Raw genomic sequence first — 24,580 nt, forward strand, 5'->3', positions numbered from 1 at the left:
GACAGAATCATCTTGTAGCTGGATGTGCCCTTCAGTTAAATAGTGAATTAACTGCCTTGTCTCTAAAAGAGGAGTTCATTTACAGCATGCTTAACTAATTTTATAGGTAGCTTTGAATTCATAGCAGAGCTTTCAAAGCAATTAGATTTCAAAGAAATTCAACAGGTAGCTTAGAGATTTAAAGCCCTGATTTCTTGCTTGGGAAGGAAGCTTTCCCTCTGCGGATGCTCTTGGATGCCTCCGGATCTGGCCCTGAGCGACGAGAGCTCTTTTTGATACCTGTGGAAAAGCACAGTGCAGAGCAGGGAGCAGCCAGAGGCTGGGGATGTTCTCACCCTGATTGGATGTGTCTGGAAACTCGCGTTAATTAACACCACCGTTGTTGATTAGCAATACTTCTGTCCTGTGGGAAGCAGTTTTCTAACTACTGAACTGAAAGACTGTTGGTATTTCATAGCAAGGGAGGAATGCGCGAGGAGCCGTCCTTGGATACAAAGCAGTATTTATATATTTATTTATATGGGCATATTTACCTCCAGCATAAAACAAAGTCTAAATAAGCCAAACGAACAAACAAAAAAAAAAAAGTGGGGAATCTGGAGACTCAGCACTCAAATTCAGCAAAATATAAATATAAATCAGAAAGAAAGGAGGGAAACCACGTTTGTTCCCCACAAATAAAAACCGATAATCAATAATACCTGCTAAGAATGCAACTCTACAAACTTGCTGGCAATATACAGTGATTAAAGCTGTGACAGCAACATTTAAACCAAACAAATTAGTGCTTTACTTTTGCTTTTTTTTTTCTTCTTTTTTCTTAATTCTTGCAGTGATGGCATAGTCTCTATTTACAGGCTTTAAGCTCTAACAGTAGGACAGAATGGTTGTGAATTTGCTTTAGAAACAAACTCCGAAACAGCCAAACTTTGGCAAGTGGCCTCATTTCCACACTCGTCTTCCTTCCTGCTAAGAATGTCTAGAGAGATGAAGCGTTTGGTTTCCAGCGGAAAGAGAGGATTTTTTTTTTTCCCCCCAAAATGTATGGCTGGAGACGTTGGCTCAGAGCTCCCTCCGTCCCGTGCAGGGAAAGGCCTGATTGTTAACTCTCTTGTTACTGATTGGGGATGGGGAACACATCTTCAGTTAGGGCAGAGACACCTTGGGGCGGGGGACTCTATGCAAACAGCCGTTTCCGCGGGCTTAGAGGCAATCCCGTGACTCTTTAATAAAATTACAACCCCCTTTTGAGCTCGTTTCTGCCTTGCTGCGCAGCGGCTGGTGGAACTGGCGTACGCTTTGTGATACACGTTAAAACAAAAGACGCTATTTGCGCTATAAGGCGCTAAAAAAAAAAAAAAATGCATTCTGAATCCCTCTCCTCTTTTGAGACCAGGGATTGCTGTCAGCCCGGCGCTGCTCTGCTGTGAAACAGCTGTAGGTGGGTAGGGCTGGCCTTTGCACTTTTAAGATGTTGCCTCATCTCAGTCCTTAAGCTAACTGGCCACCGTTGTGGGGTTTGGTTTTTTTTTTTTTTTTTGAGGCACGCGGCATTTTTACACACGGGTGGGAAACCACCGTTCCCTCGTGCGGTGCTGTCAGCAGAAAAAAAGGCACTAGAGATGCTTCCGTAGCCCTTAGGCACTTGGGTTGCGAGGGGCCCCGTAAATCCCCTGGCTAAGTGTCGCGGGGACGCCCGAGAGACTCCAGCTCCTCTTGGGCCACCGCTTTCTAGCACGTTTCTAGTGATTGATTGATTCCTTCCCCTCCAGGAACTGTTTTTTCCCCGCAGCGGGGTGAGATGTACTCGTGGGTCTCGGCTGAGCTCAGCCGGGATGGGCAGCGAGGGGGTGGATTGGCGGTGGTGATGCAGGCAGCGCTGTCAGCTCTGACCTCAAAAAATCGCCCGTTACCTCTTCAGGCGCTAAACGAGCGCACAGGCATTTAGCCCAGCTCGGCAATCCAAGGGAAAAAAGAAGCTCTGAGAAGGCTACCTCTCGGCTGCGCAGACGTTGAAGAGCACGTGGCATCACTCACCTGGATAAGGACTTGCCAGACCGGGCCACTGATTGCCAAGTGGAGAATAAAAGCTGCCAAAAAAAAAGTAACTTCCCAGTTTAAGGCCAAGCAAAAAAAAAAAAAAAAAAAAAAAAAAACCTCAGGGCAGGTGGAAGGTAGAACGCTGAGCGGCCTCTGCAGAGAGCTATGTTGGAAGGTTTCCTTCCCAATTGCAGGCAGAAGCAGAGAATCCTGCTGAGCGTGGAGCTGACCTGTTTGTGCGCAGGCGCTCCCAAGCCTTGGGACCTCTCGCTTTCCTGCTGAGCTCCCCAAAGTCGGGTAGTCCCCAGCTTCGCTCCTGCTTGGCTGCCCAGCAGTCCCCAGCTCACCCACCGGTTCCTGCCCACCCAGGCTTCAGCACATTTCCAGGAACTGGAGAGCGTCACCAACGTATAGCTCAGCGTCTGCTGCCTGTAGGCATGTGGTAGGAGTGAAGGCTTCCCCTTGAAACCACCCTGCAAATAATAAAGCTGGGTCCTTTGGTGGCAGAGATGCCGACTGCTAGCGATGTCGCCAGGCATCGCAGGGCTACGGCTGCTTTGTCGGGACAGGCTCAGAAAGAAGTTCTGAGATGGGTGACGGGAGATAAAACCGCTCCCCAGACTGGCGGGAGAAGGCCACGTAGGGTCCCACGAGATGTGCGCAGGAACCGCTTCTCTGTCTGGATTAAAAACCCCAAAACCTCTTTGCAGCTTGTTTCTCCGGAGCAGCAGCGCCAGCCGCGCGCTCCCCAGCGCTGGTAACGACACGGCTCGCAGCTGGCAAAGGGATTGCTGCATCTGTCCCTGCTGAAGGCAACAAAACGCAGCAGCCGGAGCCTGACGCAGCTTCCCAAAGCCGATTTGGTTCGAGTTGCCTATGCCCGGTGCCGGGGCTGCAAGGGGCAAGGTGAGCTCGGCTCTGAAGCCAGCTTTAGAGCGCGCTTCAGGTCTGCTGAGCGGCGCTTCCCCCTCGCCGCCCTTCCCCAGCGGTGGCTGCTGTTTCTTTAGAGAAACGCATCTTGGACGTAAGAACCTGGTGGTGGCTCGGCCTCCAGGAACGTGGACGTCTCCTTCTTTAGCAAGAGGTGCCGAAGCAGGACGGGGAGGAGGACGCGTGCGCTGGTCAGACGTGTCCCAGCACCGGCGTAGCAGCCGAGCTTTCCCGTGGAGCTCAGCAGTGACCCCCTTTGGTTTCCTATGAGACACACGTAGCTCAACAGGGACAGAATTAAGAGACCCATTTTTATACAGCTTAAAAAAAAAAAAAAAATAAATTCAGTAGTTTAGCAAGTTAAGAACTTGTAACAGTAAGATACCCAAAATACACTCAACATAACTGCTGTCCGTGAACAGCGACAGCCAGAGCCCGCAGTCGCTGCCGTTCCCCCTTTTGTGGGAGACGCCAGCCTCTCCGGCGCCTGGCAGAGATCCGTTAGCCAGGGGGTGCGCTGAAGCCACGTCACGCGTCCCCGGAGACCCAGCCTTGCTCTGCAGGGCACACCGGGCTTTGCCAGTGGTTTCTGTGGCACATCTGGGCAGAGGTGACCGCGTTGACTTGAGAGCCGACCAGGCAGCTCCACACACGCTGCTGCCAAATGAAAAAAAAAAAACCAAAAACCAAACCAAAACCCCCAATACGGGTCCCACGACACTTAATGCAGGTGACTCACGGTAATTTTTCTCCCATGGGTTGATGGCAAGTGTCCCCACGCGTGGTTTGGCCTGGGCACAGCCTCAGCAGCAGCTTTAGTGGGGTTCTTGAGTTCATCCAGCCAGACGTGGATACGGTGGAAGTTAGAGTACGGCGAGGAGGGGGACAGACAGGGCTAACGTTGAAGCTGCACCTTCTCTTGTTGTCCACAGAGGACAGTCCGTTTGCGGGTCCTGGGGGTCTCCGGGGGGGTCTGTGGAGTGGGGCTGCGGGGGATGGCCCTGGGCCAACTAGAAGGAACAGCGACTCCAGTGTACGACTTCCAGTACGTCCAGGCACAGCCTTCCTTTCCAGGCCAAACTCCAGCGTTTCGCTCTTGGAAAGGGCTCCAGTGTTGAGCAATTCCAGTGTTGTGAAGAACCGATGTGGCACGTCCGGGACCGCTGGGCCAGTACAGGATGGAGCACCCATCCGTGCTCTGGGATGTGGCAGACCCGTCCACCTTCAGTCCGGCGTAATGTTTTAAAATCCAGTGTTGCGAGGGGAGGGAGAAGCGACGGAGGACGCAAACGTCCCCATAAGGGAAGGAGAGAGACGTTTGGGGCGGCGTGGGATGGTGGGAGTCGGTGCGAGGTGAACCCAGGAGATACCGCAGGGCTGGTCGTGTTCCTGCGGCTCAGGTCCGATGTTCTGCGTGTGCTGGGCTTCAGTGCCTGCGTCACCAGCCACAACCAAACCAGCCCCACGCCGGAGACGGGGGTAAGGTGGGGCTGGGGGCTAGTGGAGGAGGGTGTACAGGAGTCTCCCCAGTGTCACCAGTCCACCTCCTCTCTCCAACCAGAGGGCACTGGTGCTGCCAGGACTCACTCACAGAGCCAGTAAAACTGAAAATAATAGTCAGTGAAAAGGTGTCCCATCTGCTCGGGAGCAGTGCTGCAGTTGGCTCGGCCCTGCGAGAGAGCGAGAAAAAGAGCTTACAGCGGGCAGGACGCGTGCTCTGAGGGGGGGGTTGTGCACGAAATATGTGCTGGGGCAGGGAAAAATCATGCCCCCGCTACCCAAGTAACTGGGGGAGGCAACAGCCAGGATGGGAGGGCTGTGGAAGGCTCTCTGCACAATGTGGCCGCTAAACCTGCCGTGGTCCCACGGCTCTCCTTCTGCTCACCCCTGGACAAGAGCAAGGACGAAGGAGCTGCTGGTACTCACCGGCTGTGCTACTCTGAAGTGGTAGGTAAACTCCTGGAAAGACATCATCACCAGAGGCCAACGGTGCGTTGTTTCCTGGGGAGGAAAAACGGAATAGCTGGGATGAGATCGGGGCTGAGCGTCAGGGGATGTTCTCCCAGGGGATGTTCTCCCAGGGGATGATGTTCTCCAGGACGCCGGCAAGGAACCACACAACTCTGTGCTGTCGGGTCAGCCTCACCAGGGTCAGCAACGGAGCTGGGCTGGCTGAGAGGGGCAAGGAGGCACTCAAGGGTGAGAAGAGCCTGATGCAGGCTCCGCGCACGCAGACCTGCAAACCCCCCCCCCCGAAGGGATTTCATGAGGCCGCGTCGGGGCAGCCGACAGCCTGGTCCTTTCCCCACAGTCCCGGGGCTCACGCGGAGGGGTCGGGTGGGATGATTTCATAGGAGCGATCACACGCATCAGGTTTACAGACCCCTCCCTGTTGGGGTGGCAGGGATGTCTGAGGGTCACTGACATTAGCCAGTGCAGAGTATGGCTACGTTTGGGCGTGAATTTCCTCCAGGAACTCCTGTGTTGCCCTCCAGGCTGCCGTAGTCCCTTCTGTAGAGCTCGGCGTTGTGCTGGGATGACGCTTAAGGTGTCTGGATTTTGTGAGCCGCACCCTCCTTCCCTACCTGTGCGTCTGCGGCGTCGGTGGAGCTGTTCGTGCTTGCGGCATCCTGGCAAGGGTCGCTGGAGACAAGGCCACAAAGGGAGATGGACACAGCGGAGGAGGAGCTGGGGAGACAAGACACGGTAAGACCCCGGACAGGAGCAGCCTCCGCCGTCTCTTCCCCAGGTCAGGCAGGAGACGCCGTGGCCACATGGCACAGTATCCAGCCGACTTCAGGGGTACCGAAACACCTCGGAGATGAACCCTGCCCACTCACTTCATCTCCAGGGTCAGGTTGGTGTTGACTGCTGTGAGCTGGTTGACGGGGATGCGGTAGGTGAAGTTTCCAGTCCTAGGGACACAGACCGAGCGTTAGACCTCAGCACGGCATTTCAGGCGGCTGCGAGATGGCCGGGACACGACCCAAAGTCTCTGTTGGGCTGAGACTTTGGGGGGGAGGGCTTCCCAGGCTAGTTCCCGAGGATGAGCTCATCACCAAATGCGATCTTCCTGCACTCTGAGCGAAGGACTCGGAGCCTCAGCTCCTCTACCCAAGGAGCAGCACGGGCTGCCTTGGGGTGATGGCAGAAAACTGCCCAAAGCTCCGGGAGCTGCCCATCTGCCGCTGCCCCCGGAGCTCCCACAGCGCTGCCGCCACCAAAGTGCTGCAGCCGGCGTTGCCTCGCTCACCTGCACGCGTCGGCGGCCGCGCAGTGCTGGGACTGGATGGCCATATTGATCTCCACGATCCGGATGGAATACAGCGCTGGGCTTGGCCCTGTGGGTGGGAGAACAGGTTATTTAGGAACAGCAAAGGGATGGCAGCTGGGGTACCCTGAGCGAGATGGGCTAGAAGGGATGCCTGGCACTGAGACCACCTTTCCTCATCACCCTGCCATCAGAGAGGGGGTCAGATTGCTGCAGGACTGCGCTGACACCATGTCCAGGCACGGAGAGCCGGGAGAAGGGGTGCCCCAGACCGTACCAATGGCCGGTCATCGCCACTCCTCTCTCTGTGCTGCCAGCCTGACTGAATCCGTGCATTTCCTCCTCTAGATCTCACTTAGAAATGGCTGAGCAAGCCGAGATGGGGGGTAAGAACGGAGATGCCGGTACAGCGGCCTCAGAAGGGAACTAGCAACTGGCTAATACGGCCAGAAAGCGTGGGGCAGCATGAGGGAGGACAGGCAGGGCTGGAGGTTGAATCTGGCTGTACTGGGAGGGCTGGGGGCCAAACAAGCTGCAGGATGGGGACAGAGCGAGAGCTGTGCAGGACAGACGAGACCCAGCTGGTTGAGGATACCCCAGGAGAGAACCCAGGGTCACGGTGCTGCTGCAGGGAGGGAAGGAGATTAGGGTCCACCTACCATCCGTGCCGGGATCCTCTGTGCGGGGCTGCTCGCTCACCGGCTGCTTGACGCTGCGCTGCTGCCGGGCTTGCCCCAGCGGGGAGTTGCTGCGGGAGAGCGAGAGGTTGGAGATGTACTTGGATTTGCCCTGGATGTGGGTGAAGGGGGAGGAGGGGCTGGCATTGGGGCTGCCGAAGCTCTGAGACCTGTCAGGCGTCTTTGGCCACTTGGTGTAGGAGGTCGCTTTCCCGGTGATGCCCCTGGATTTGGCTTTGATATTTGTCACCGGCAGGAGTGAGGTCTGACTTTGGTCTGGGAAGAAAAGGGAGAGAAAGGTGATGCTGAGAGGCAGAGGGAAGCTGGCAGCACTCCCGACCTCCGAGGCCAGTGCAGAGAGAAGAGCCACCAGCTCTGGCTTCGTCCTGTCCCCGCGTCACCTCCCCAATTCCCCTCGTGAGCCGCTGAGGCTTCCCAGCCTCTGTGCCTGAAGGGGCTGGCAGGACCCTCACAGCACAGGGAAGCTAGAGCAGGCTGCGGGGACAAAGCGGGGACGCAGCCCTGTGCTCGGGGTTTAAGGCAAGGTTAAGGCACGACTCCGGGGGCGTTACGGCTCTGCGGTGACTGCCCGAGGTGCTGTTCCTCCTGCAACAGCGACGACGATGGAGCAAGCGAGCTTGCAGAAGCCCTGCTTGGGCAACCAAGAGGCAGCGCACCTCCCGCCTGCCAGAGCCCTGCTCGGAGCAAACGGAGGAATGAGGTCAGACTGCAAGGTACCGCTGCTCGGGCACGCTGGCCAGCCCGGCGTAGCCTCTCGTGATTTGTGCTGGCAAAGCAGGCAGCTCCAAAGACCTTCCAGCCCCCAGTGACCCCTGGCAGCACGATCGCGGGGGTCTGAACCAGGAGCGGGTCTCAACCCGGACAGCGGGTGCGGAGGAAACCGGGCACATTTTGAAGGACAGGCTGCACGTCCTTTTCATAACGTGCAGAGGAAGGACAGGAGGTGAGGGGGGGGGCTGGGGATCCGAAGCGATGCAATGGTGGGACAGACACACCTCGGCGTTGTTCCAGCACCTCCTGGGTGCCTGGGCTGGTACTTACCTGTCCGGTTAGCGGCATGAGTGGGGCTGGTCTCAGAGAGGGCGACAGAGGAGACATTGGTGGGAGCAGCAGAACAGCACACGGAGAAACACGGCGGGCTGAAGCAGGCTAGCACGCTGTGACCAGGTAAGCCCGAGACTAAGTCATGCGTGTCCTCTGTGACTGCAGGGCAAACAGCGGGAACACGGGGAGTAAGTCAAGGGGAGAGGCATCTAACAGGAGCCCAAGTGCCCCCAGCACCCCTTCCACAGAACGAGAGCCCCAGGACCTCCCAGCATGAAGACAGCACAGTGCCAGCAAGCCCCTGGCACGGAGGAGCGGCCACGTTCATCACCGTGCACCACAACCCACCATCGTACACGTCTGCCAGGCCCTCTGCCACGCCGCGACCTACCGTGGTGCGCGGGGGTCCCGCCACTGGCTCCGTCCGACGCAGCTGTGGATCGCACCATCTGCGTTTTATCAAAGTTCTGGCTTGACCTGAAACGCAGGAAAACCCGGGTGAGAACCTCTCCCGCAGGGTACAACAGCGTCACTTGTACGTGAAGAGAGAAGCGACTGCAGCAGCGAGCGGGGCGATGGGACCAGGCACACGGAGCAAGAGCAGACGTGGAGAGCGCGAGGGTGAGGAGGAGCAAAGGCTGGAGTGATCTGGGAAAGGAAAGGCAGGAGAGAGGCACGCAAGCCATGAAGACAGCAAGGAGAGCTAGGAAATGCCACAGCAGATCGCGTGGCGGTCCCACGTCTGGCAGGGATGTCCCAGCTGGTTCAGAGGACACCAGCAACGCTCCCTCGGTGCTCACTGTGGAACGGGGTGTACTCAGTGGATTTATTTCCAACAGTGATCTCTGCGGTGGATTTATGTGCTCTGGTCCCATAATGGGCTCCAAGCACTCCCCGTTCCCTAAGGGAGGTGCCCCTTATCTCTCGGAGCCAGACCGTTCCTCACCTTGTTTTTCCAGAAACACACACGATCCCACCCAGATTCATCCCACGTCATTTCAGTTGTTTCACTGAAGCTACTAAGGTCTGAGCTGAGGACACCGCGGGCGTCTCCCGAGGGAAAGGCAGATGCGAAAGGGGAGGAACCGCTGCCGGGTGCTGGTTTCCTCCCACGTCTGCACAGAAGCCCAAAGCAACACCACTTGTGGGCACCAGCTGCTGCCTACGGAGGTATGGGATAAACCAAGGCTCTTGCCTTCACGCACCGTAGCTGCCCACCAAGCAGAATCTCTTTTACCGAGCTCCTAATTCAAGATTTTACTTGTCCAGAGCCTGCCCAGGCATAGCAGCAGTTCAGTTTTATCTATCCCACATTTTGCTTGTCCTGTACCTTCGTCTTGCCTGTCCCTTTAGTGTTGCTCCAGGTTTCTCAAAGATAAACGGAGCTTTCACTCCTTTAGAGAAATCAAAATCCCACTTTGTCACCTGCAAGGCTTATCTTATTACGCGTGTTTCTTTTCCTGGTGAAAGGAGACGCAAGGCCGGTCTCCCGGAGGGAATGTGGGCACCAGCCTCTGGAGCTAACCTTCATCCCAGCCAAAAACCTTCTATCCCTCGTGTTCCTCAACACTCCCCATGCATGGCTTTATCTTGCATCCCACAAGCAATTACTTCTTTAATAGCTACACCTGCGAACCACTTTGATGCGGAGTTCTCGAAAGAACAAACTAATTGTTCCGCTCTTGATGCGGTGTTTTGTTCAAAGGGTGCCGATGGGAAGGGAGGGATTGTGCAGCAGCCCTGCAGATCCCGTTAACCGAGGTGCTTTACAGGTCTGCACCTAACGCGTAACTCAGCCAGCTTTCCCCGTGTCGGTACCTTTCCGAACATTCCCAGCGGTGATGGCTCATAAAAAGAAATAATTTAGGTTTGGGTTTTTTTCCTGTCCTGTACTTGAGAGTGACCCTCCACAATAAAGCTACTCGCGTACGAAGAGAAGGTCGGAACAGCTTTTTGGTTAATTCCTCAAAGCCTTCATCAGTTTTACACACTGCCTCCACTCCTTTCGAACTGTCTGCTCCTGCTCTACCTGTAGTATGTAATTTCTTTATTTAGCCTTTGATTAATTGGTTTTTCAATCTCCTAATCCTAATTTCCCCTTCCTGACAGGGTCCATAATCCTTCCTCCTGGAGTCCCACTTGCTGAAGTGTATTCCTATCTCTTTTTTGCTTTCGATTTTGCTTAAGATTCTTGGTCTTCTGGGCTGCAGATGGAAGAGGAGGAATTGAGAGAAGGGATGCAGCAATTAAATAACAGTATAATGAAACAGTAACATACCGTGGACATAGAGCGACCGGAACCCCAGGACCCCTGTGCCGAAAGAGGGCCAGGAGACAGGCAGTGGGCACAGCAAAAGAGCTATGGGGCAGCGAAGGGAGATGGGAGGAAAAGGCAGGTCGGTAGAAGATGAGGAGGATGGCAGGGGACGAAAGAGGATATGGAAGATAATGGAAATGAAAAGACAAGAACGGGAAAATTAAAGACAAAGTGGAAGGACAATGGGTTGGATGAAAGGTTGTAACCAGAACGGGAGGGACAGAAATAGGACAGGGGAAAGAGAGAGACAAAAAGAGACTCATTATCCGGTAACGCGAGCTCCCGAAGGGGTGAAGTGTGCCAGAACCGAATGCCCAGCACAGGCTGCCCGTGTGCCGTGCCGGGGCCGTTCCCTCGGGGCTCTCTCCGCTCTAAGGACACTTTGCAGAGGAGGACCCTTGCCCAGTACAGACTGGTCCAGCCCCACTGCAGTGGGTGGGACGATGCTCTGTAAGTCCAGCTGAAGAGGCATCCAAAGAACATTCAGACCGGTCACGAGTGGGTACGTGAGCAGCCAAACAACAGGATATTGCCTTTTTCTTCTCTGTTCCTCACTTCTTGCTCGAGATAATTTAACTGACATCGGACTCGGGTGTGCGGATGCTTTTGGTGGGCTTTCCAGCTTGACTCACTGGAACCGTGGTCAATAACCCCGCGGCGGCTGCTTTTTGTATTTCGGACTGCCCCGGTCGCCACATCCCTCCCGCAGAGCCCAGAAGCACCTACCCATCGATATCCACGAGGTCCTCTTCACTGCGCAAGCTCAGCACGTAGAGCGTGGACATGGACACCACACTGGAAAGACAGAGAGAGGTACGGGCTGAGGACGGGCGCGGGGCAAGGGACGCGCCGTGGCACTGATCTGCTGCTGAGGGATTTCAGACCGTGAAAGGGGCCGTAGGGCCACAGCCCCTCACTGCACACCCCACGGATGGTGTGGGCCACACCGGCGAGCTGGAGAGACCTTCTCACCTGAATGCCATGATGATGACCAGGGCAATGATGGTGCCCTGCAGGAAGCGCTGGCTGATGCAGGCCTGTTCCGGGACAACCGACGGTGACTGCAAGAGAAAAAACCCCAGATGGGCTCAGAACTCCTTACGCACGGATCTCACCCAGCCCATCCCAAGCTCTCGTCCCGCTCCCCTGCGAGCCCTGACCCTCTGCAGAGCAGAAGCCGGATAACATCTTCATTAAGCATGGACGAGAAGGAAGGAGAGATCACGGAAACGGGAGCAGACAGGGGTTCTCCCTCTGCAGCGTGTATAAGAAAACACACGAGGACCACGCAGATGACGATTCCCAGACAGGCCACCTCCCTCTGCACAGCGCCGATCCTTTGGGAGCGGGTCCCTTACCTTGCTGGCTACTTTGTGGGGCCTCTTTTTGTGGGGCATGCTTCCCGCGCGGCTGAACTGGCTTCCTGTTTGACTGCAAGGAGAAAGGAGGAATGGAGCTGAGCTGTGCAGGGAGCAGCAATTCCCAGGCAAAAAATGTGATTCTCTGCTTGGGGAGGAAACCGCGTGGTGTGACAGTCACGTATCCTTGTCACTCTAGTTGTGGGTAGGTGCAGTGCTGGTCCAGAGCCTGAATTCTGCCCCAAAATCTGCATAAGCTGCCAGGGTCAGCATGATGCTTTTGGAAGCACAAGAAACTCTTTGCCCTGAGAAAGCCACTCATTTACTCTAGGGAAACGCAGAGACAATTTCCTAGTGGGATTTTTTTTGGGCTGGTCTGAGAGCAGGAGGTGGGTACGTGTATGCCAGACCTGTCTCCCCAATCTCAGCTGCTTGAATCTACGCCAGGGCAAATGACAACCGCCAACACCCCACCGCTCCTCCCCATCTCCCCTTTCCCAAACCGAGCTGTCACTCAGAGCTGCCAGGGCTCAAAAGGAGACAGCCCTTCTGGCTCCTGTGCCCTCAGCATGCCCGTACCTGAATGCCCCAGAGCTCACGGTTGACTTCATGCTGTCCAGCCGCTTGAGCTTGGCCAGCTTGTGACTCCACCTCTCCAGCTCATCGATGCGGGTCTCCAGGTTGTCTGTCAGTTTGCACAGCTCCTTCACGGCTCCCACGTTCTCCATGAAGATGCGTTCCTGCCGGGGAACAGTCTGAGTGGCCCGGCAAGTGGAGGCACTCCTGCTCCCCTGCCCTGGACCTGGCCGCTCTTGACCGCTCTCCCATGCCCTGCCCCAGGGGAAAGGCGACACAACACCCAGCGCTGCGGGTAGGGAATCACCCAACATGGCACATCTAGATCTCTACAGCCCCTGGATGCAAGAACAAGAGATACTCTCTTCAAACCCAACCAAAACAATAAATGTTGGCCCAGGATCCCAGAGAACTCTCCTGCTGGTGCTAATCCAGAGTCTTTCTCAGTCACGAAGGACAGACACAAAGTCTTCACCTCCAATCAGGAGCCTGCATACTGCTGGTGGTGCTGTGGCATCACCCCTACCCCTGTCTCTGTCCCTCCCCAGCCCTCCAAGTCTGCCTCTTGCTCTACAGCACAAGCTCTGGGAGTTCTTCTGCAGCTCCAGCATTACCCGACAGCTAGAGCAGCCCACCCAGCTTGCCGTGACAGGCTGTTCTGCAGCGTGCACCGGCTCCCGCTGGAGGGCTGACGCTGGGCTGCGGCCCATGGAGGAGGCAATGGGATGGCAACGGCCTGGCCATGTGCAGATGGGACAGAAAAGGTCACGGTCATAGCTACTGCTAGCTGGTGATGTCACTAGCAGGGCTCTAGGCTTCCCCAAAGGAGACCCAAGGCACTAAGGTCAGTCCTGGCCATTCCTACTCTGCACAGGGTGATGCAGGAGAGAGCTGGCAGCTCTGGGGGGCTGTCCCCTCGGTGTGTGCTACGGGAGGCTGTCCCCTCAACGGCCAGAGCAGCAAACGGGCTGCCACAGGTTACGGAAAGGTCAGGCAGCCGGGTGCTCCGGGTTATCCTGACATAACCGCCTTATCTTATCTAGAAGGGAGAGATTATGACTAAGAGCCTCCCTACAGGCAGCTGCCAACAAGGAGCCCTTCCTGAGGGAGATGCTGCCAACTTTCACCAGCATCAGGCTAGTTCCTCCCCGCTGATGTCTGCCGTCCACCCAGGGCTGCTCCTGACATCCGAAAGAGCAGCCAGGTCTGAAACTCATATGGGTGGTGTTGGCCTAGAAGCATTTCCCAGGCATCACAGTTTCCCCTCTTCCATTTCCAGCTCCACCACTCCCTTGAGCCAGGTTCAACAGCCTCCCCCAGGCTCCCTGCCCCTCCTGCCTGCCACCAACCTTGTTCACCACCAGGAAGTTCTCGAGGGTCTTCCCATTGGAAAAAACCAGGTCCCCAGTGTCCTTCACAGCTTCGGGGAGGATCTCCTTTACCTCCTGAGCAATGACGCCTGCGTGGAAACAGCACAGTGGGTCAAGGTGGTCTGGGCAGGGCTCCTCCTGCTACAGCTTCTCCTCTGGCCCATGCGGTTGTTGGCAGGAACCCTGTTCACTGCAGAGGACACAAGGGCTGTCCTGCCCTCACCCCAGCCCGTACAGGGCCAGGCAGAGCTCGTTGGAGGCCCCATGGTCTGGGCAGCCCATACAGGCTCAGCAACAGAAGAACAGAGGCTGTTCAGACAAGGCTGGTTCCCAAATTATGTGGACAGGGGTATTGGCATCACCCCGCTGCAGCGTGCACCCGTGCCCAGGCTCCCTGTGTACCCCTGGAGAGAGGTGGGTACTCGGAGAAGCTTGGCACCACGAACAAAACGCCACTGTAGGTTGCAGAACGCGAGGTGCAGCGCTGCAGACGCGAACAGGTCACCGCGGTGTGACGTAGGGCCCGTACCTGTCTCAGAAGTGTTGTCAATGCCCACCGTGGCCGCAAACTCGGGCTTGTAGTTGTAGTGTACTAGCCGCATGCGGGAGATCCTCTTCAGCTGCTCTGTGGTGTCCACCTCGGACAAAACAGACACGTGCAGCTCCTAAGCGGGGTGCTGCTTCTTAAGTTCCCATGACTCTGGCCCCCAAGCAGCAACACCCACTACGGCTCAGGGTAATCCCTTTGCGAGACAGTGCTTCACGAGACGGCCCCGAACCCTGCTCAGATCAGTCATGAGGACAAACAGCGTTTGCACTGGGGTTAACCGCCAGTTCCTTGGGTGGCGAAGCCAGGAGGAGATGGAGTCCCATTGCACAACCAGGCACAGGGCAGAGGCAGTTCTCATAAAATGAGACGTGACCGTACCTGGCTTTTCTGGAGAGGCACATCCAGCCGAGAAGACTTCAGAGCAGAGCCAAGCCTCTCAGCTATCTGACATACTTGCCTCTTTCCAGGTTTGTAACACCTGGATTTGCTAGTTTTGGCTAACCGTGGAAGAGTCAATATTCCCTAAGACACGGTGGACGGGCTGTGTTTGGGACAGACAGGGACGGACAGACTTCTAAGGCACTTCCCGTCTGGTCAACAGGAGCTCAGGGTGCCCATAAGGACCGTGTCAAAATCAGCAGCTGAAACAGGCTCAAGGACACTCACACTTTCTGCGGTGCCTCTTCAGATCCCCCATCACCCCAAACCTACCCTGGTTTGCCTGGCTCTTACCTCCTGGATGTCCTCCTTCACTCGCACGTCCGAAGGGTGCATCAGCGAACCCATGACCTTCACATTGCCATGGACCACGAGGGCTTCATCGGGGCGGTCCGTGTTGATGCCAACCCGGCCGTGGTGAAAAACAGTATCAGGGAGCTGTGCCCGCTGCCAGAGGACATCGCTGTCGCTCTCAAACTGGCCAGGGTTGGAGGCCTGGAGAGACAGGAAAGTGGGGACTGAAAAGCAGCAGTAGCAAAACCAAGGAGACAAACGTGGCACTGCTGAGCAGAAGCACTTGGTGGTTGGACTTGATGATCTTAGAGGTCTTTTCCAACCTTAAAGATTCTATGATTCTGTGAGATGTAGACAGAGCGAGGATGTCAGGAGAGCCCCACAGACCCATCCCTCCACGCAGGCATCAGAGGGACTATACAGCAGGAGATGCCATGGGCAACAGACGGACATCAGACAGCCCCAAGCTGCTGCGGTGGCCTGGACAGTGCCAGGCACCATACTGCAGCACCGTGCCCGTTAGTTTGAGTGGGAAGCAGCTACGAAACAAAACTTGGCATAAGCAGAAGCACCCTGATGGTGCAGCGCTGTCCTTGCTCCACAGAAGGGAAACGGGGACAGGGAAGATCTCAGCTGAAACTGGGGCATGTTCATCTCGGTGGGAGGGGGGCTTTTAGGATGAACAGTCCAGGTGAGAAGATCCTGGTGTGGATGCCCTCTCCAGTCTGCAGCGCACTGAATTACAGCCTCGGGAAGACCTCGGGGCTGAGCCGTGGCAGCCCCAGCCTCGCGGGAGGGACAGCAGGGAGCTGGACAGGCAGGGCAGAGCCGGCGCAGGACAAGCAAGGCCACGGAGGTGCGAGACAGAGCTTCGCAGCAGCACAAGGCGAAGCGGCGGGGATCCACTGCCAGCCCTGGGAACAGATCCCAGCCTGCCCTTACAGCAGAGGCAGCCTTGGCATTCCTCTCCTGGCCCTGTCTAAGCCTCTCTCCGCAGGAACTGAGGCTATGGCTGCTCTGCTCCTCGCCCTGGAGGAATATCCTTGCTTTCCTGAGCTGTCCGTTATCTCAGCTTTCAGAGCTGTTCCAACAACCCCAACCAGAACCACACGGGACAGCAGGAGGAGACCATAAGTGACACGGGTGTTGCTCCTGGGTCCCAAATCCCAGGGTTCTGCCCTGCTGCTGTGGTTCCGTGACCTGCAGTTCTGCGCTGGGCACCCTGGAGTCTGCATAATTCATCGTGGACTTACTTGCCTGCAGACTCGGGTCCCTCTGTTTGTGTTTTACCCCCTGTCCTCGTGTTCCACAGTTGAGTGCTCTAACAAAGCCCCGGGAAAGTCTGGAGATTGTGCCTACCTCTTCCTGCTCCTCTGCATTTGAGCACTGCTGCCTTAGCGCGTGCAAAAGGTGCTACCTGGTCTTCCTGCACCTGGAGGCTTTGTCCCTGCTGCAGAGTCCCAAAAACACTGTTCCCTCACTTCCAAAAGCTCTACCCTGGATGCTGGTCCAGTCTTGGGAGAATGGGATGCCTTCCCTGTCCTGCAACATGTTCGTTCATGCCCTGAGGCTGCTCTGACTAAGGAGGTGTGGGAAGGCTGGAGCCAGAACCCTGGCACGGACGGGGATAGCTGGAAACAAGGCAGTGAGAGTTTGGAGAAGGTGGGGAAAGCACTGAAAAGCCAGAGGAAGGTAGGATTGCCCAGGACATCCAGCAAAGGACTGTGGGGCACCTGCACAGGCTGAGGGAAAAGAGAGGAACTTACTCTGACAATGATGCGCTCAGAGATGTGGGCTGCGAGCGTGTAGTTCTGGTTCTGCGCGTGTGCCTGCAAGGCCACCACCAGCATGAAATACCTGCCAAGAGCAGAGAGAGATCAGGGTGCCATCCTGCGCTGAGTCCGCTTCCCCTTGGAGGCCGAGGCACCAAGCTGTCATGGTGGGCTTGGTACGTCCCTTCTCCTTGTGCTGTGGGGCACAGACACTGTCCCCAACCCCTCACAGAGTGGGGGAGAACCTTCTTGTGGCCACAGCAGACTCCTCCTTTCCTCCACACAGACAAGGACGGCCAATTCAGGACCTGCCCCCCATGTCCCCCTCCCTCCAGCCACACTTCCCAACCCAGGGACTGGCACATCCACAGGCTTTGAGTGCTCAGAACAGCTTAGGAGAAGACATCTGTGCTCCTCACCTCTGGTCTGGGTTGGGTTTGCCTTTCTTCCGCATGTTGTTGGCTGTGGTCTCGCTGAAGTGCAGCCGCCCCACAGTGACTTTGGTGACCTGCTCTGGAGGCAGGTTGACCCTGAGGAAAGGAAAACAGAGGAGCGAGTGAGGATACCGCTGGAGAGGAGGTTCTCTGGGGAATGGCCATCTCCTGGCCTGCTCCACCAAGGCAGGTCTATGAACTGGGCACAGAGCAGAGGAGGGGATGTAAAGGGAGGAAAACTTTGCTGTGGGAAACAGAGGAAAAAAATGGAGAGTGTGACACCCGCAGTACTATCCTGAGACCTCCAACTCAGCCCCTTTCCCCCTGCTATTGCTTATTCCCCACGTGAACGCACCCCGGGCAATACTCACGTGACGGGGTTGAAGGGCCGTTTGCTGCGGTCAGACTGCGACTGCTCGATATTGATCGACTGGTTCAAGGCCTCTAGCTGGAGAGAAAGATTTGGGCATGTGATAAAGAGCAGAAAGCCGAGACCTTCCCCTTCCCACCGCCTTCTCCCCAGCCTCTGCACGGGCCAGCTGTCTGCCCAGCCTCCTATGGCGCAGTACAACAACCTGCAACACCCAACTTGAGTGTGGTCATTGTCCAAGCATGGGTGCCCCCCCTGCCAAGGGGGTTGAGGGTGAAAGGATCTTCCCAAAGTGCCTCTGGAGTCAAAGGTGAGTGAGAAGCAGCCCCGAAGACACCCAGGCAGTGACTGAGTCCATCTTAGGACTCATATTTCAAGATCTGCCTTGTTCTGGCCTTCAGCACTGTCCTACACACTCCTCCATGACTTAGCGCACGAAGATGTGGTGTTGCCTGATCCCAGCCACCTGCCCAGCGCCCCTTCTCCCTGCTGGATTCACTGCTGGCCCTTAGCTCCCGCTTGCCTTCACTCCGTGCAGCTTCAGGTAGAAGCACTCTAAGGGTTTCAGGCCCTCGGGGGTCTTCACATACTTGGGATCTCCAAGCATGCCGATGTAGACCGTGACCTGGAAGTGATTCTTCTTCTGGCACACAAAGGCATCGTCACCCACTGAGAAGTTGAACCCCTTGTCAGCATCGACACGGTACGTGAGCATCGGGCTGTGGAAAAGGCAGCAGGCGTTAGACCAGAGCCCTGCGCGCACCTCCAGAGGCTCACGTTTGCGGGGAGAAGGATGAGCCGCACACCCAGAAGCAGAGGCAACGAGGGGCCCTTACGGCATGGTACATGGCCACGTCCCGGGGTGCGGATGCACAGGAACCACCCCACCGGGATGGCGGAGCTCACCTCCATGTCCCACCACACTTGAACAGAGACTGTCTCACAAACGGCCCCACCTCAACGCAGACTGTGAAGGCCACCTCTACTCAACACATACAGCCACAAAATAATCCTGGGACACAGCAGGCACGTGGGAGGGGAAGGAGAGTTGTGTTGGGGGAAAAGACACAGCCTCTGATGGTGTCCCTCCTGCCCCGCGCTGATGCTGCTCTCGGTGCCCACGGGGCTGACCGGCACAGGCGGGCACTGCCTGACATGAACCCAACACCTTGCCCAAGCCCTCGCAGCAACTCATCCTGCTGCGCAGGGGTGAGAGTGCAGAGAAGGTCCGTATCTCCTCGAAGGTGCAAGTTTTGCTTTAGGTGGGTCTTCAACTGGAAAGAAATATGGTTCCTATGACTAGGATTTGATGAAGATGCTGGGACAACCACCCTTCTATATGCTACTCTATAGTACTAATACTATAAACAGAGTATAATACGAGCCACAACAGGCTAGGGTCTCCTTTCCGAGTGCTGCTCCTAAAAAGCACAGCTGCTTAGCCCTGGCTCAACGCACACTGGAGATACCAAGCTCCACAGCCTGCCCAAAGCCTGGAGCAGACCCTTGAGAGCTTCTCGCTGGGACAAGCAGCTCGGTTTGACCTGGGAGGGAGGGTCCCACACCTCCGCTCGCTTCACCCGTTGCATTCCTGATGTTACCTGCGCTGGCCCTGCTACCAGGCGGTACCGCCTGCGTGCCGGATTCCTGCCGAAATCACAACCACCTGCTCCGGCTGCTGCGGAAAGCTTCCAGCTCCCAGCGGGCAGGTCCAGAGGAGGAGGAGGAGGGGGCCCTGGCTGCCCGATGAACACACACCAGCTGGGGAGGTTTAATCTACATCTCCTTAATGGGCTGGTTACCATGGGAATGAGGGAAATATGTGGCCTTTGCAGCAAGTCCCCTTTCTCTCATCATCCAAAACCCCAGACCTGGGCTGGTGGGCCCCCGGGGCGCTGCCCGCCCTACGCAGCGGGGAAGGAGATGCCTTCCCATCAAGCAGTTCTAGCAGAAACACCAAAAATCTCATTGTTTTTAATTAAAGAACTATGGATGAGGTAAAGAGGAGCTCAGCCTTTGACATCAGGCTTAAAAATTACAGAGCGCTCTTCCACAAGAGCAAACCAGCTCTGACCTCCACCTCCAGTTCTCAAATACAGACGGACGGATCCTGCCCAGAGCAACGGGAGGGGAGGTGGACAGACTGACAGCGATGGGCGAGGCAGACCGCAGCAGTCTCCGGGAAGCAGGAAATACAGAAGGGTCACTCTTGTTCCCCAGTGTCCCCGGGCTGGCCACCTCCTTTCTTCTGGGAAGACAGCCGTTCTCCCCCCACGCACACTTGAAGGGTTAACGTGGATGAAACCTGCGGGTGTTTCCAGGCAGCGATGAATAATGCTGGGATGACCATGAGCAACTACTACTCATTTCTTGTACCCGAGGGACCCGGGGCTGCCGTGCCCCGAACACAAACCAGACGATGGGAGCAGAGCACTGCCTTAGCCCAGAAGCACGAGAGGAATTCTCCTGTGCTCTCACCCTCCTCCCAGCCTCAGCCCCAAATTCCCCATCTGGCTCTTCTCGTTGGGGAGCCGTGGCTTGGGCTGGCCCGAGCACCCTCCACGCTCACCCCAGGGGTGCTGGTGTCTTTCCCAATTGCTTTCACCGAGACCCACCTCTGCCCAGGACCCCCAGAGTGTTCCCCACTGGTTTTTATATAGGAAACGCAGAGGAGAGGGAGGGACTGACTGAACTTCCAAACCACAGCTGCTTCCAAAACACGCTCTGGTTAACGTCATTCAAACTGATGGCTGCTAAACACACGTGTTGAGAGAAGGGAGGCAGTCAGGCTCCCCTTCCTCTGGTCCCTCCAGAGCCCCCTTCTCAGAGGCTCCTTCTCTCCGAGTTTTCCCGACGGCTGTGGCCGGTGCATCCCCCCCAAGCAGGATCCCCGTGCCGGGTTAGATCGGAGGCAAGAAGCTGCTTTCCAGGTATCAGAGGGGCAGGGATCTCCCTCTGCCTTCAGCCCATCACTTCTGGCTGAGCCAAGGAGCTGCTCTCAGATCACCCCCCCTTGCAGGACAGGCTGTTCCCTGAATCTCCTCTTCCCGTGTTTTGGGGTTTGGTTTTTTTTTCACCCTCACGTTGTAAATCCCACTAGGAAGCAGCAAATGACACCCCCCCCCCCCACTGCCACGTGGTACGGGGACATCACCGCCTGAGGGTGACACTTATAAAATAAAAATCCTCCCTTCCATCTTAACCCACGGAGACCTCAGAGTCACCAACCAGCCCTCGGGCAGCGTGCCCCTCCTGAGATGCGCTCTCGGGACGGATGGCTGCCATCAATGGGGTGGTGGGAGAAGGAAGGGCAGGTGACCCCGAGGCAGAAGCGGTTCCTGGGATTAGGGACGACACCAGGCGCTGAGAAGCCTACAGCCCAGGGGTAGCCAAAACCATCCTGGCTTTTCCCAGGGAGAGTGCAGGAGTCAGAGGGCAAAGCGTCAGGAATAAAAGGTCTGGGGTCAAATGGATTATTTTAGCCAAAATGCCCTCACTGACAAAAGCAGATTAAGGCAGGACTTAGGCGGCCAGGATCAGAGGAGAGGAGGTTTCTCCTGATCTGAGCGAGGGTGAGAGGTTACAAACTCCCCACAGCCACGTCTGGCATCCACACTTAGAGGAGCAAGGAGCACCCCCGCCCTCCGCATTAAAGTGCACAGCAAAGGGAAAGGCGCTGCAAGGAGAAATGTGACAAAAAGGGAACTGTACGGGGGTCTGTGGCTGAGAGCAGGATTGTCAGAGGGATGCTCCCATGCCTCAATTGTTTCCTCTCTGGAAGAAAAATCTCCCCCATTTCTCTCCTCCTTCCTTCCAGGTTCCCCAACATCTCAACCACTCCTAAGAAGACACAACATCTGGAGACCCCCTAATTCAAGGACCGCTCACTAATTCCATGCAGTCCGTGCTTTGTTTCTTTTCCAGATACAAACACCAGGATGGAGGATAAGAACCTACAGCCGAGCAGCATGACGCTGCCATCTCGCCCAGTCCACGTTAGACCAACACAACCCCACCGGTGCGTCCAGGGCTCAGCATCATACGTGGTCCCTTCAGCTGCCTGAGATACACTCACGGCACAAGAGAGCAAGACCTCAGTGATACATCACCATGGGATTGGCCAAGCTGGCCAACAGGTCCAACACGCTGTGTCAGCTAACCCAAAACACATCCGGCAGGAGTGGACCACTGGTCACACTGGTCACACTGGTCTCCATCCCTTTGGTGAGATCCAGGATCTGCAGCAAGGTCAGGTTTGGTGCCGTTTATAAGGACATGTCTTCCAACCAAGGAGTGCAAGCCTGAAAGCTCAGGTTTAGCCCGCAGACCTGAGCTTCAGAGGAGAGCGCACGGAGAGCACCAGTTTGCTCGATGGGAAGAGAACGGCACCAGCCCGGTTCCCAGGGTCAGAGCAGAGAGGGTCTGGCCTCAGCATGGAAACGTTTCTGTTGAGCGCTGCGCTGCCCTTCGCCAGCTGCCTTACCTCAAACTGTAAACAAATGGGGAGAGGGAGGAGGGAGCCTGCTGGCATTTATCAGAGCATGCTGTCACGGAGATGAATTACTCCTGCTCCCAGGAGTAAATTAGGGAACTGCCTGGTTCCAGGCCTCTTCGGCACCGCCGCTGGAAACCAGCTAACCCTTTTGAAGGTTCAGTGAGGCTGAAACCACAAAAGCAGTGTAAAAGGCCAAGAAGAAACATATTATCACTAAAACTAATCCACAGACTTCGGTCTCCTTCAACCAACACGGATTCCTCAGCCCACATAAGCAAAGCCCGAGACACAAGCCCAGCAAGCCAAGACACAGAGACACGGGCATCTCCACTTGAATCCATGCAGCGACCTTCCCTTCCTTCCCCTTTCCTCCGTTTCCTCAATCCAGCCGAATTCTAGGAAATCTGTGCCAAAACTAAACCTGGGTAGTTCAGATGAGCCCGGCTTCCCTTTGCTCTTCTCCCGGCAGAGAGGGCTGCTGCGGGGCTGCTCCCTTTCTCCACACCCACCTGGGGATGGGAAATCCGCTGCCATTCACACAACAAAATTCCCTGTACAGGTCTCTCAGAAGGCAGAAAAGTTATTTAGGAACTGCAGAATCGGTTCAGATTCCCCCCCCGTGCTGTCCCCATCCCATCAAGCCACGGCAATGGCTGAGAAGGAGCCAAGATACAGCCCAGAACAGCAGAAAAAGAGAAAGAGTTGAAGGACTCCTACTCTGCAGCTTTCTGCCAGGAAAATGACCGAACAGAGGTGAAATTTTCCACTTATTCACAGGCACGAGATACAAATATGATCTGATGTGACAGCTACACTCACTGCGTAAGGAAATAGAGCTGTTAAATGGGCTTGAACGGTGCTGATAGAAGCTGGAAGAAACTCTCACTGGGCTATTGATCATCACAAACCGTAGCAGGAAACTCTTCTGAAGAACAAAACCTTCTAGCAATGCTTACTAGTGGACTCGATGATCTTAAAGGTCTTTTCCAAGACCTAAAGGGTTCTACGATCCTATGCTAAGGGACCTAATTTTGTGTGTGCAAGAGGAGGAGAACACGGGATATCATTTAGTTGTATTTTTTTGCCGTGTAAGATTATACTTAGCACAGAACGTTACCCATAAATCCATAGGCGCCAGCATAAACTATTCTGTATAGGTTCAAAAAGACATGAAATAAAGTACTGACAAAGCAATCGTCCCAACGGAAAGCGTCACGCCTAGATGCAGGAGCAGAGCTGGGTCTCTCCTGTGCAGCACTAACCACTGGCCTGGCTTTCTGTGAGGCAGGACAGGAGGAAGCACTAGAAAGCCCAAAAAACTTCCCCTGGGTGGAGCCTGCGAGCAGGGTGGATCTGCGGGGATGGCTTTGGAGAAGTCACCAGGGCACAGAGCTGCTCTCTGCGTGCAGCAATCGCTGTTAAAACACTGACAGGCTCTTGAGTAGTGAGAACCTGAACAGCTTGCTATGGGCCCGCGGCATCCTGAGGGCTCGGTCTCCCTCCTTAACCTACCTTTCTGGTCTCTTTTCTTAAGAACAAGAGTAGGAAAAAATTAGATGATTCAGATGATTCAAATTCCTGGGGCTGTGAATAGGTTGTGGGCATCTGGATCACAGGAGGGGAAAAAAAACCATACAGTCCCTGTAGGGGCAGGAAACTTCAACAGCATGTAGAAACTAGAGGACAGCTTCCAGCAGAAAACAGACCGGGAACGGCTGGTCCTTGCTTTATGATCTCAGAGGAAACTAAATTGTTGAAATTACGGATCTCTAAGAGACGCAGACGCCTGCGCATTTGCTGAGTCCACCCAAAAGGCAGAAAGGAAGGAGGAGACTCCTACCTGCTAAAACTTGAATTAGTCAACCTAAAAACTGCCATTACAGAAGGAGGAAGGGAAGACCGATCTTTTGGTGTTTCTCACAGATCTTTTCCGGCGCAGTGCTGTATCAGGAGAACTAAGCAATCTTTTGTTTAGAAAGAGATGTAGGTTCAGCTCGCCCAGGCTCTCCGAGGGCTACCTGGCCTCAAACCCACCGCAAAGGAGGACGAGTCCACCGAGGTAGCGCGTAACTAAAAACCAATCGATCAACCCTTGACCTTAACCCTTAATTCTGGTCCAATCCAGCGCCACAACAAACTGCACGTGGGTTCCTAAAATCTACGTGAAGTCAGTTAAAAGGAATTTATTAATTACACAATGGGATGATGACCTAAATGCCACAGAAGTAGGTTTGCTCTGGCTTTCGCCCTAAATCCTAAAAGCAGGTATTAGGCAAGCAATCCCAAGCACAGATCCAAAGAACATGGCAGAGCAGGGTTGGGTTTGCAGAAGTTAAAAGCTGTGGTTTGCAACTTCTCCGTGCCCGGCAGAAAATATTACGTATTTTTGCCTCTGCCAGTCTGCCTGTATGATCCCAGGGCGCACGGGAAATCTCTGGAACAGGGACTGTAACACCTGCAAACGGTCCGTGACAAGCTGAAAGAGCTGTGACGTGTTTCGGATGAGAAACCGTTTACCCAGGGCAGGTAAACAGCGAGACGGAAGGAGAAAGGGGGGGCTCATTACATCCGAGAGAAAAGCGAGGCCGTGCGAAAGGTCCGCTCCTAAGACGCGCAGAGCTCT

The 24,580-nt window shown here is 55.5% G+C and overlaps 1 protein-coding gene across 5 annotated transcripts in view; it reads right to left on the minus strand.

The window, feature by feature from the left end:
- Window positions 1-485: 485 nt before the first annotated feature.
- The window catches only part of MYRF (myelin regulatory factor), a 63,057-nt gene continuing 38,962 nt past the window's right edge, over window positions 486-24,580 (minus strand). For 3 of the 5 annotated variants that reach the window (XM_054828116.1, XM_054828111.1, XM_054828112.1), the window contains 20 exons: window positions 17,986-18,181; window positions 17,464-17,540; window positions 17,078-17,188; window positions 16,653-16,743; window positions 14,887-15,087; window positions 14,134-14,242; window positions 13,584-13,693; window positions 12,238-12,398; window positions 11,659-11,731; window positions 11,273-11,361; window positions 11,027-11,095; window positions 10,262-10,342; window positions 8,375-8,460; window positions 7,981-8,142; window positions 6,901-7,194; window positions 6,224-6,311; window positions 5,811-5,885; window positions 5,556-5,658; window positions 4,897-4,971; window positions 486-4,640 (listed from right to left, as the gene is read on the minus strand). In XM_054828116.1, the coding sequence (XP_054684091.1) occupies window positions 4,554-4,640; window positions 4,897-4,971; window positions 5,556-5,658; window positions 5,811-5,885; window positions 6,224-6,311; window positions 6,901-7,194; window positions 7,981-8,142; window positions 8,375-8,460; window positions 10,262-10,342; window positions 11,027-11,095; window positions 11,273-11,361; window positions 11,659-11,731; window positions 12,238-12,398; window positions 13,584-13,693; window positions 14,134-14,242; window positions 14,887-15,087; window positions 16,653-16,743; window positions 17,078-17,188; window positions 17,464-17,540; window positions 17,986-18,181 (2,338 nt within the window). In that variant the 3' untranslated portion in view covers window positions 486-4,553. The remainder of the gene's footprint in view (window positions 4,641-4,896; window positions 4,972-5,555; window positions 5,659-5,810; window positions 5,886-6,223; window positions 6,312-6,900; window positions 7,195-7,980; window positions 8,143-8,374; window positions 8,461-10,261; window positions 10,343-11,026; window positions 11,096-11,272; window positions 11,362-11,658; window positions 11,732-12,237; window positions 12,399-13,583; window positions 13,694-14,133; window positions 14,243-14,886; window positions 15,088-16,652; window positions 16,744-17,077; window positions 17,189-17,463; window positions 17,541-17,985; window positions 18,182-24,580) is intronic. The other 2 variants (XM_054828114.1, XM_054828113.1) reach the window with 2 other exon arrangements.

The sequence above is a fragment of the Grus americana genome, chromosome 5 (genome assembly GCF_028858705.1).
Source record: "Grus americana isolate bGruAme1 chromosome 5, bGruAme1.mat, whole genome shotgun sequence".
NCBI classification, from domain to species: Eukaryota; Metazoa; Chordata; class Aves; order Gruiformes; family Gruidae; genus Grus; species Grus americana.